At 55.6% G+C, this 10,806-nt stretch overlaps 3 protein-coding genes across 3 annotated transcripts; 2 read left to right on the top strand and 1 right to left on the bottom strand.

The window, feature by feature from the left end:
- Window positions 1-6: 6 nt before the first annotated feature.
- Window positions 7-2,322, top strand: CSUI_002253 (patatin family protein). Its single transcript, XM_068062455.1, has 2 exons — window positions 7-719; window positions 1,207-2,322. The coding sequence occupies exons 1-2, from the start codon at window positions 44-46 to the stop codon at window positions 2,226-2,228; spliced, it is 1,698 nt and encodes a 565-aa protein (XP_067925583.1). The 5' UTR covers window positions 7-43; the 3' UTR covers window positions 2,229-2,322.
- A 534-nt stretch (window positions 2,323-2,856) lies between these two features.
- On the bottom strand, window positions 2,857-5,015 carry CSUI_002252 (histone acetyltransferase subunit nua4 protein). Its single transcript, XM_068062454.1, has 3 exons — window positions 3,999-5,015; window positions 3,625-3,744; window positions 2,857-3,248 (listed from the first exon to the last, which is right to left on the bottom strand). The coding sequence occupies exons 1-3, from the start codon at window positions 4,273-4,275 to the stop codon at window positions 2,944-2,946; spliced, it is 702 nt and encodes a 233-aa protein (XP_067925582.1). The 5' UTR covers window positions 4,276-5,015; the 3' UTR covers window positions 2,857-2,943.
- On the top strand, window positions 3,686-10,299 carry CSUI_002251 (phosphatidylinositol- -trisphosphate 3). Its single transcript, XM_068062453.1, has 2 exons — window positions 3,686-6,188; window positions 6,767-10,299. Exons 1-2 carry the CDS (start codon window positions 5,615-5,617, stop codon window positions 10,039-10,041), a joined length of 3,849 nt encoding a protein of 1,282 aa, XP_067925581.1. The 5' UTR covers window positions 3,686-5,614; the 3' UTR covers window positions 10,042-10,299.
- Window positions 10,300-10,806: the final 507 nt, after the last annotated feature.

Genomic DNA, 10,806 nt, shown 5'->3' with positions numbered 1-10,806 from the left:
AGAAGACGACAGTGACGGCGATGAGCAGGCCGACTTGCCAAGTATGCTCGGAGGCGGGCTGGGGGGGGGACTGGGCGGTATTCCTGGTTTAGGAGGACTGGGAGGCCTGGGCGGAATCCAGGGCATCGGCGGGATTGGCAGTTTGCCCGGGTTTGGTGCTATCCCGGGTCTGCTAGGGGGCGCCGGCGGTCAAGACGGAGGTGACCTGGCGGACCTACTTAACAGTGTAGCCAATCAACAGGCGGCAGGCGGTAACCAGATTAGTGCGGACTTCGTTCAACAGATGTACAAAATGTTGTCAAAGAACAGTACAATGCTTGAGGGTCTTATGAATGAGTTCATGCAGGAACCGTACCTGGGTGTTAAAGAAGTCCCTAAACCTGACGTCCCCAAAGACGTGTACGCAGCGCACACCGACACGGATATACCGGACGATCTCAAGCGCAACACCACTCAACCTCAGCGTGTGTCTCTGGAAAAGATCAAGCAGTTCCTTCGTGCCCCCGAGAACGGTGTGTCGCCTTTCGATCCTTCCAGGGAGGGTGCGTGCCATGCTCTAGTATTGTCAGGCGCAGGAACAAAAGGAGCCTTCCAGGCTGGCGCTATTGTTGGACTGTCGGAGCAGTACAAGGCTCATAATCGCCCGCTCAGGTGGGATGTAATCTCCGGTGTTGGGTTCGGAGGAGTGCAAGCTGCGATAGGCCTTCCGTTCATGCCAGGTAAACCTCTTGCTCATTTGCCCGTGAGTGGGTTCGCGTGGCAGGGAAAGCGGCGCGGCCTTGGTTGGGCTCGGCCTTGCTGAGCGTCCATTTACTTCCAGTTGGGAGCGTAGTACTGTTCTCACTCTGGGTATGCAGGCCTAGACAGAATACGGACTCTGTAGTTACCGTGGCTTTCCGGTACGCTCGTCATCAGCTAGAGTGTCGTGAAATCTCTAGAGTGATGCCTCTTGTTGCGCCACCTGGGTAGCGCGGTTTCAGAAGCTTGTGCTGAGGCTGTGTAAGGAAAGGGTAAACAAAGTCCCAGCTATTTCTTCACATAGTTCGTGGCTGTCATGGCTCGCTGTTTCCGGGTAGCACGGGGGAGAAAGCGGGCGTGAAAGCGAGACAGAGTGCGTACTCTCCACGTGACATCCTAGAGTACTCGCAGTGACAGAGTGCGAGAGTGCACTAGTGCTTGGCCGGTTCTCGCCTTTTTGCTATTCAGGCGAAAACGACGAGCTGGACTACGGCAGGTCTCTGTGGTCTTTTTGGAGAGGCGTGGACTTCGACAAATTCATGAAGTGTAAGAATGGGTTGAAAGATCTGTTGGATATCAAGGCAACAATGAACTGGATCAGGCGTTTGGAGAAGGCTTCGAAGAGTGCCGCGAAAACGCTAGAGCTTGGGGCACCGCACGAGTGTGACACGAGTCCGCTAAAAGCCACACTGTCTAGTTACCTGGAGCAGATCATGCAAAAGGCTTCGGAGGAAGTAAAAGGAGCGCGCGAGGTGGCGATCACCGCAACAAAAATAACTGGTGGAGAACGTACGTGGCACCTGGCCCCCTGGCTAGCTACACGGAAGTGCAGGGACGGTGGTGACTGCGAAGCGGAGCAAACTGCAGCGCAGCAAGCATTCAACACAACGATTCTGGCACTCGAGGCCACTGTTGCCACTCCGGGCACATTTCCTGCGGTTGCTTTCACCAACGATAAGGGTAAACTCGAGGCCCTTGTGGACGGTAGCCTGTCTTCTTTCCTGAGTATCTTGCCTGCTTTGAAAGCGTGCCAACAGAAGATTAGGAACGACCCCAAAAGTTCGTTTTCGGACGAAGAGGTTGAAACGGGCAAAGGTATTGTTTTTGACTTCATTCTCCCTACTGAGGCTGACAAGCCAAATACGGAAGGAACGCTCACCGATATTGAGCCGGAGGACGATGATCTGTTCGACAATGCCGGTGTTCCGGTTGAGAACATGAACATACTCAGGGAGAAGTTCCCCGGCGTCGCCATTAGACATGTTATTGCTGGCGACGATTCTCTGGAGCTCGCCCACGAGCTAATGGATCTACGAAGCATACCTGCCCTCTTGGAGCATGGGCGGGTGGCTGGCTGGAAAGCCACAACACTGGAGTTCTTTTCTTCGGAGGAGAATGACACGTCTGAAAGCAAATCCGGGACGGCGGGCGATCCAGAAGATTCAGAAGATGAGACCGACCCCGGGGAAGATTCCTCAGAGGGGATGTGAAACGAGATCCGTTTGTGCCACTACACTCGTATGCCGGTCTGACTGACCAGGGGTTGTGTCCGGCTGGGAAACCCTTGTTTACACCACTCTCTGCTGGTCTGCTGGGACAATGTGTTCCGGTGTGATTTGCATTGTCAATGTGACTGTCCTGCAATTTTCGAGTCCGAAGTTGTCCGCATCGTATCCCTGTAGAGACGTTTGACAGTGTATGTCAATTCTTTGAGGCCCTTCTAGCCTTCGGAGTGCGGTGCTAAGCGTGACAGAGCGCACAGGACAGGGAACTGCAACATTAGCAGCGACTACATGTCTATACGACGTTCCCTTGGAGCCCGTCCCTGGCGGGCCACCGTGCCTGCACTCGGTCGCCGACAGAGGAATGTGTGTTTACGAATGTCACTTCGCGTTCACGAGCCCCAGGTCGGCTGCATGTCACGACTTCTCCCCGGTTGTGGGAACGCCGTGAAGGGTCCTTCACTGAAGGCTTCGTCACCGGACAACGATCACCCTCGCTCCTGTCGGCGCCCATCAAAGTCAAACAGATTCGTAAGCTAGCGATCCCAGCGACTGGATAACCTGCGAGACAACGGCGCCCAGAAACCCAAGACGACACGGGGGTGCAACTAAACGCACATGCAAGAGTTGGTTTTTCTTGGCGGTCAAGTCGGGGAAAAAGAAAGTAAAACCAGCCCTGCGCCAACGCAGCCGGCATACGCCGCTAGAAAACGGTTCCTCCACCTTTGGTATGAGAACCTCCTGCTACCGAGCTGCCTTCAGCGCTCCGATCGTCAGGATCCCGGCTGACACCTGATCTAACAAGATCGGCAGGAGTTCCGCCCTTGCTCCCGGAGGCTTTGAAAAAGTGACTAGTACTGTTTCCTTTGTTTTGATTGCGCTTCGGAGGACGTCCTGTTGATGAGCAACTTGACTGACGGCTCGCTGGCGCCACAGGGGGCACTCCCGCACTCTGCCAGGGTTTGGCATTTCCCGTGCCAACTCCCATCGACGCCGGATCCTCATCCGCTGCGCGAGAACACAGCAACGTTCACGGAGCGGGCACTGACTGGCATCACCGCACCAGATTGACTACCCGACAATGCTGCCCACATATTCTACACAAAGAAAGCCTCTTCTCATCCTCCACGACGAGTCTAGCATCCATCCAAAATGCTGTGCGTTCGGCCGCAGGAAGTGTGTGCTACGAACCCGCAGCCCCCGCTGCCTCACCAGTGTGCGGGTCTCTTAGTGGTGCTCCAGCCGCCGGAGTGCACTACGATAGCTCATTCAGAAACAGGTGGAGAAAATGCCGACCGCTTGAACGAGGACGATACCGGAACCGTGAGCTGAAAAAGGAAAACGTCTACGAGGTCCGCAATGGTGTGTAGGTTAACCGACTTACTCCACGGGCCAAACTCCCTCCACACTTGGCTGGTGCAGCTGGTGAGGGAGAACAAGCGATCTTGGGCTCCGGACGGCGTCGAAAGCTTGCCTGGCGGCCTGCGCGCTTTTGTGCCCGAGGCTGTGAACAAGCGAACATGAAAGGAGTTCACGCTGTTTCTGCACTAGCAAGTTATCGTGTGAAGCCGACCATATATATGCGTTATCTATTTACTTTTACCGGGCTGAGACACTGCGCCGACATTCGGCTCTCTGCCTTCGGCACCCGTGTCCGTGAAAAGAGTGTATGCTTTGTGCGGAACTGCTACACAGATTCGCTGCGAAAGAATGTACAGTTTGGCACTGGCACACCAGCGCTATATCGCTCGTGCTCACACAAGTATCCTTCCCATCCTTTGATCATGTTGCCAACGTCCGCTGTGGCGGCAAGGTAATCGCCTTCCATCTCATAGATTTTCGTCTCCTGGTGCTGGATGTCTGCCTCAAGCCTGGCCTGCAGAGCTTGCATTTCCTGGAGAACGGAAAGCTTTTGGTTACTGTCCTGCCGCTGCCTCAGCAACTCGCCTGATCCGACCATCCTTGATGCCTTTTCCAAGGAGGGCGTTGCGGACGCCTCCGTCGACATTTTCCAGAAAGCTACATCCGGAACCATGGGGAGGAGTACATAGCGAGGGCGAGTGTGAAATTAACCAGAGCGCTCGGCGAGAGCGAATGACCTGGCAGCCGTAGCGTCCAAGAGTCACCAGTTGCTGTTAGCGTACCCCGCATGCGTCTACGAGCAGGACGGAAATGTCCTACCCCGGACAAAAAAGAAGACGCCCTGCTCTCAGCGAACCGAAGATAGGACCCGCAACAAAAAACACGCCGCGATCGGCGGGGGAGCTCAGTCAGGACTGTGGGACAAGCTGTACGAAATGGGCTGTCCTCTGTAGACCCTGCATCCACATAGGGACACTAAGAAGCCATGCTCGAGGGAGGCCGCTGGCGGAAGAAATGGCGAAGTCTGGGAAACTGCAGTCTGGATCGAACCATCGAGCGAAATAACGTTTCCGGAATGTCTGGGCAGCCAGCAATGAGGCATCACGCTGTCTAAATCATCGTGTTGTCAAAAATTGACGCTGCAGAACGGTAAGTCTAGTTCACTCCCGTCGAAAGGCATTTGGTTCGCCAAAGGAAAGTTGCATGCAGGCGCTCATCCTCAAGACACTACTGAGAAGCAGGAGACACCGGTATCACCCAACAACACTTGTTTATGCGTAACAAAATCCAGCATGAAGTACCAACTAGAGAAAAAAGTCCTGATGGAAGTACTGCTCAGAACTCCGAAAATGCTCCATGTTGTCACGCCGACAACGCGCATGCGAGTGGCGACGGGCCGGCCCGTCACCAACCCGGGACTGAAGGGCTCGCTCCTCGCCTACAGGGCTGTACACGTCCAGCTCAACCGGAGCTCCGTATTCAAATATAATTCTCTAGCAGTTCAGTCATTGGAGGTCAAGACTGCTAGACGCCTCGTGCGGAACTCATGTAGCAGGCGCCGCACCAGCGTCGCTCCTACGCGTTGCGGCGTGTGCCACTCAGTGTTCTGTTCTTGGCACTCGGTCACAACGTCTTTTTGAGCGGCGCTACCCTCTACAACTTACTACCATTCTGACAGGGCTGTTAGTTCGGCTGTCCTAAAGTACTGCGGCGTTTTGGGAGCGCGCTGATGGCTGTTGGTCCAATGCGTCGGTCTTTGGCAGACGCCGGTCCTGTGGTCCGTTGACTCGCGGTTTATGTCCCGCTTGCTTGACGCCATCGTTGATCTCGAGGACTGGCATCCAAGAGTGGAGCTCTCCGTCCATTCTGGCCGCACTGAGGAAAGCTACTAGATTGCACGTCGCGTAGAGGCAGGGTGTGGCGGGTCCCGCAGCGGGTCCGCAGTGTCCACGAGAGCACGGGCTGAAGGTTTTCAGCCTGGCAGGGCTCATAATCTTGATGAGGTTTTGACAATGGGTTTCCTTGCGGCGGTTCGCAACCTGACTAGCTCAGCGCAAGAGGCTCTTCTGCAGACGGTTGCTAAGCCGGCTGACGAGTCCCCTTGTCGCAGATCCTCTGCGACAGAGAATCAATATGATAGACCCCCTCTGCTTGTTCCACACAGGCCAAAGGAGCTTTCCGCTGTTCCGGCCCTAGTGGAAAATGGTGCAGCGCCTTCAGCGGCCTCGTGCGGCTCAGGCAGCTGTACGGACAGGCCAGTTCAAGGGGGGGTCCAGCCAGCGGCTCTGCAGACTTCGGGCTTTTCTGAACGTCGTGCCTGTGGGCGCCTGACGTCTAGTGGAGCATCGGGCGCAGCTGGTGCGGTGGACGGCGAAGGCACGGGCGCCAGCAGGTGCAGCACAGGGGTAACAAGCACATCTGGGAGCCCTGCAGCCCCTGGCTCTCCGAGCGGATTGGTGTTTTCGGATGCAGCCACAGCAGAGTCTGGGTCGCTTAGCTCAATAGTAGCCAGTTTCGCCGCTGCTGCAGCGCAGTCACTGATGGACACGATCGAACAGTCATCTCAACAGCTGTTTCGGCCACCCGGTACGTGAGAAGCGACGCAGATGGAGAGTTTGCTGAATTTTCCTCGAGTGCGCCGTACGTTCGCACCTCGGAAGTCCGTTCTCTGTGTCTTTTTTTCCATCCAGAGCTGCAAGGCGTTATGAATTGCTGTGTTCACGTACGGTGTTGATTCCCGTGTCCGATCCCTGGAGGCGCATTCTCCGCTGGTTACGTGAAACCCACAACCTGCTGCGGAAACAGGGTTTGGCCTTGGCACTTGCTCTGATTCTGGTTTTTTCCTGGTACTTTTCCTTTCTGTGCTCTATGATGTGTTTGTTACTTCACTGCAACTTCCACGTCCGATGTGTTGGATTCTTCCGATGGCTCTGGACGGTGCGACCGTTACCAGCAAGTCGGCTGTACCTCCGTGTTTGTATGCCTGTTAGCATCACAATTCTCGTGGCCGCTGAGTATGCTGTTACTCTGGTAGATTGACGTGAGTGGAGGCGCTTCGCACACACGCTGCTGAGGAGGCATTCCGCGATCTTCCTAATGCCAAGAGCTGAATCCGAGGCCGGGGGCTTTCTCTGCTTCCGTGTACGATATCTTTGCGTTTGCAGGCATGTTTCCAGTGACAAACAACGTGTGGATGATGGAGTACCCCGACCCAGAGGCAGTCAATACAGGTTTGGTAGTCGCGTACCTTGAAAGGCATCATGCGAATAAATATCTCATCTTGAATATGTCTGAGCGCCAGTACCAGCAACTTCCCCTGTCTAGAGCGGAGGTCCCCTGTTCCTCAAGTGTTTCGTCCGCCCGAGACAATCCAGCAAAGCAGTCTTCCGGAGAGCCATTGTTTCCCACGGGTACAGTCATTGACGTGGCGTACCGAGGCTTGCCCTACCCTCCTCTGTCTCTCACGCTTTCGCTGATCATGAGCGTACACAAATGGTTGGAGTCGGACTCCGACAGTATACTCCTGGTTCATTGTTTCAAGGGCTTTTCCAGGTCTATCACGTTTTTGGCAGCGTATCTGCACTGGGCAGGCATTGCCTCCAGTCTTCAAGAAGCTGTACGGACACTAGAGAGAGCGTGCGGCGTAGACACCACTGACCCGCTCGTTCTTCTTCCTAGTCAGAAGCGTTTTCTCAGGTTTTTCCAGCAGACTTGCGTGAAAGCCTCGATATATCCGCAGTTCGCTACAAAGAAACTCTTAAGAGTGCTTCTTAACGGCGTGCCATCGTTTTCTGATCCGCGTCCGCCTGCGGTAGTTTCTGCCCAGCAGCCTCATTCGCCACCTGCGCGCGCCGTGGAGGCAGAATCTGGGCTATTCAGACCGATTCTTGAAGTTTGGTATCAGGGTCAGCTTGCTTTCTCGTCGCTAGAGCATTTTTTGCCGGCGCCAATCGAAGAAGTAGCCAGGCCAGAGTACTCGAATCGTCTGTCCGTGTGTGAAGGGACCCGTGTACCTCTAGAGGCCTTCAAGCGCTTGCCTGTCTATTCTGTGTCCGATGGGAGTGTACGGTTTGATGTGCCGGGCATTCCTCTTGCTGGCGATGTCCTTCTAAGGCTTCTCCATGTTGCTCCGCAGTATGCAAGTGCCGATGCCCATCACACATCTCGCGACGATGGTCGGACGGCTGGGGAGTGTTTCGGATCTGAAGGAGAGTTCGAGCCAGTCGTTTTGACTCATGGGAGGAAAATTTCAACTGCTCGGGTGGCCTTCCATACCGATATGACGAAGGAAGGTGGGTACCTGGAGGTGAGGAAAGAAGGCATGGACGGAGCTGTTGTCCTGCCGTCTTTTCCGGATGACTGCTTCCTGTCAGTATTCTTCGAGGAGCAGGTACGCGATGACGGGGTCCCGAAGGAGGAGGATCTTACTCGATGCGAGGACTCCCGCCTGCTTTTGCAGGCTCGGAAGGAAGGGGTAGCCGTTCGAGCCGTGCGCCAGAGGAGAGCGGAAGAACAGCGTGCAGCAGAGGAGGCAGTGGGCAACGAGATGGACGCAAACTGCAGCGCAGTGGAAGAAGAGCATCAACAGAAGGCTCAAAAAAGGCTAGAACTCAGGGAGCAAGTCCTAGCGTACAAAGAAATGGCTGAGCGCTGGCGGTTGGCCGGCGGCGGGGCGCCCCATTCAGGAGACAGTAATGTGTCTTCGCTCCGAGTGGGACCGCCCAGTCCGCATGCTGTCGCGGTTAAACACACAGCTGGGCTCGGCAGCTGTCAAGCTCCTGAAGAGCCCATGAATCCAGGTGCGCCAGGTGTTCTGCAGGCTCGCCTGACCGACGGAGAAAGCGAGGACGACCACGAGCCCGCAGACTTTGTTGCTTCCTTCAATGGAGAAATGCCCGACCTCGGTGCGGAGGTTAAGACGGGGGGTGCTGAAGAAGTTGTTACAGCTCTCCCCAACACGCCTGACATCCCAGTAGCTCAGAAAACAGCACTGGGTGGAAATCCACGTCGTGAGTTTGCCGTTGACAAGCTTCAGCTTACATCAGACCCCTTCTCGGCTATGTGTATAGTCCAGAAGCAGCTGTTGAACGAGGAAGACGGAAGTGAGGATGGGGGGGAGAGTGAGAGTGACGTCAGCTGGGGAAAAGATGACGTGGAGGAACCTGGTGATGGCGATGCATCGGTGCATACCGCCCCTCTTGCCGATAGTTCAACAGGCACAGAAATACAGAGGATGGAACTGGGCTCCAGCACTCAGGGACAGTCCAGGTCTCCTCGCAGGGATGCGGTAGCGAAAGGCGACATGTTCGACCTCAACCAAGGCCTGAAAGGGGTGGCTGCGACCGAGGGGTTTGAGCATACTGAAGTACTAGATCGTGAAGCGATTCTTGTATGCAAAGAAAACACTTGCAGACAGCCAGCCGAGCAATACCCACAGTACGAGCAGGCAACAAATATCACGGCTGCATTGTGTGTACCGGGAAGGTCTAACCCTCGAAGAGGGGCCGAAGAACCGGCCACGTTGAGTCAAAGCAATGCGACTGCCGTGTGTGCTGTCAGGGAACTGGCCGCACGCAGTGGGACAACTACGGGCAAGAGACAGGACGGAGAGGCTGTGGTAGAGCTGAACCAACGAAGTTCCTGCGAGACAGGACACTGTCACTCTCAGTTTCTTTCCCAAGCAAATCAGACAGCTTCCCCTGCAGATTTTACGCCGACGGCGCTAGGGATGGTAGGTAGATGCAATGTGTCTGTTTGTGACGCACCTTTAAGCCCAGCTCTGTGTACTCTCAGAAGCATACTGGGTGCGGCCGGAGCTGCAGCTTCAGCTGTGGAAGGGGTTTTGCCACATTCACTCACTGCCGACAGAGTCTCGGGCGCTAATGAGCCTTCAGCTGTTTCGTCTGGAAAAGGTAGCTCGGAGTGGACTGCTCTGGCCAGCCAGTCGTCATCCCCAGTGCTTGTGTCGTCGCCGGGTACTCCCGGCTCTGATGGGAGTAGCCACCTTACTTCGCCACAGTCTGAACAAGACCACCCAGCAGAAGCAATCGACCCCGGAGAGTCTGAACTGGTCGGGTTCTCTGGATCACACAGTTCGCCTTCTGTGGGGGGGGCCTCTCAGTCTCGCCTAATCTGCGTTTCCGAAAGCCCGCGTGAACGGAGATCCCGTCTGCGTCTTTGTGGCGAGCTAGACCAAGAAAGCAACCGGGATCGCACGGTCGTGCCAGTTAGAGCCGGACAGGGAGGGTTGTCCGCTACAACGCCTGTTCTGCAGGAGCGCGCCGCAACGAGGGGGGCCGACTCCGCTGAGTGCCCGGGCTTCAAGGACGAGATTCCTCAGCTGCAAGCTTGGCAGCCGAAAGCGGATTGTCGGGGTCCAAACAGCGTGGAACGGGGTGACGGTGGAGCTGACGTGCCTCAGCTTCAAGAGTTGGAATAGTTGATGTTTTGCAAGGTGTGATTGCGTGCGTCGATGCTTTTACAAAACTGTGGAAGGCGAGAGTATGGTCCTTTTTGAATGCGTTGTTCGTGTACGCCGTCAAGACATTCCTGATACCTGTGGCAGACGCGCGAAAGAATATTCGGCTCGCTGGGCTTCGCTAGAACGACCCGAGAGTTGCACTGCGTAGGAGTCCGCAGTCAGGGAGAGGACTCAAAAAGCTCACACGTATTCTTGTGTGTTCCGTCTGATTAAGCCATCTGTTCAGAGCAGCCGGTGCACGACCGATGGTGAATAGGCCCGCATATCGTGCAACGTACTGTGGCATGAGCACTGGGGCGCAAAGCGGACAAAACACAGGGCCAGCCGGGGGCAGTGTGCCTCTCGTATCTGCTGAAGTGCTGCAGCATCGAGGAAGCAGTACGGTTTAGATGCCTAGGTGAGAGATGTGGCCGGTTACCACTGAGCGCACAAGAGGGGCACCCTGCAATCGACTGCTTTTAGTGGATGAGGGGATGACAACGGCATCCGGCAAACACCAGAAGCGGGCTGAACTAGCCTCAGTGGACGTAGCCCGACAGAACACAGAGGAGTTTCTCCAGGCTCTTGCGCACGGCCTTGTGCGGGGCGAAATCCCCGAGCACTAGCACGAATTCTGTGGAACCACGTTTTAAAGCCCTTGTCATCAGTGCCCGTGCACTAGGTATGCACAGACTCCCGGTAGCCTGCGTACGCCTGTAGCGTCCACACCCGTGTGACTGACTC

This window comes from Cystoisospora suis (genome assembly GCF_002600585.1).
Source record: "Cystoisospora suis strain Wien I chromosome Unknown contig_938, whole genome shotgun sequence".
Lineage (NCBI taxonomy): Eukaryota > Apicomplexa > Conoidasida > Eucoccidiorida > Sarcocystidae > Cystoisospora > Cystoisospora suis.
Note: the sequence above shows the minus strand (reverse complement) of the source record. Positions and strands in the feature narration are given on the sequence as shown.

Bases quoted from the DNA above. Each gene is read 5' to 3' on its own strand.
- CSUI_002253 (XM_068062455.1), top strand. From the start codon at position 44: ATGCTCGGAGGCGGGCTGGGGGGGGGACTGGGCGGTATTCCTGGTTTA. The intron at 720-1,206 runs GTAAACCTCTTG...TTTGCTATTCAG, and splicing joins AGGCCTTCCGTTCATGCCAG to GCGAAAACGACGAGCTGGAC.
- CSUI_002252 (XM_068062454.1), bottom strand. From the start codon at position 4,275: ATGGTTCCGGATGTAGCTTTCTGGAAAATGTCGACGGAGGCGTCCGCA. The intron at 3,745-3,998 runs GTGAGCACGAGC...GCTTGTTCACAG, and splicing joins AGGATGGGAAGGATACTTGT to CCTCGGGCACAAAAGCGCGC. The intron at 3,249-3,624 runs GTAAGTCGGTTA...GTTCTCGCGCAG, and splicing joins GAGGGAGTTTGGCCCGTGGA to CGGATGAGGATCCGGCGTCG.
- CSUI_002251 (XM_068062453.1), top strand. From the start codon at position 5,615: ATGGGTTTCCTTGCGGCGGTTCGCAACCTGACTAGCTCAGCGCAAGAG. The intron at 6,189-6,766 runs GTACGTGAGAAG...TTGCGTTTGCAG, and splicing joins ACAGCTGTTTCGGCCACCCG to GCATGTTTCCAGTGACAAAC.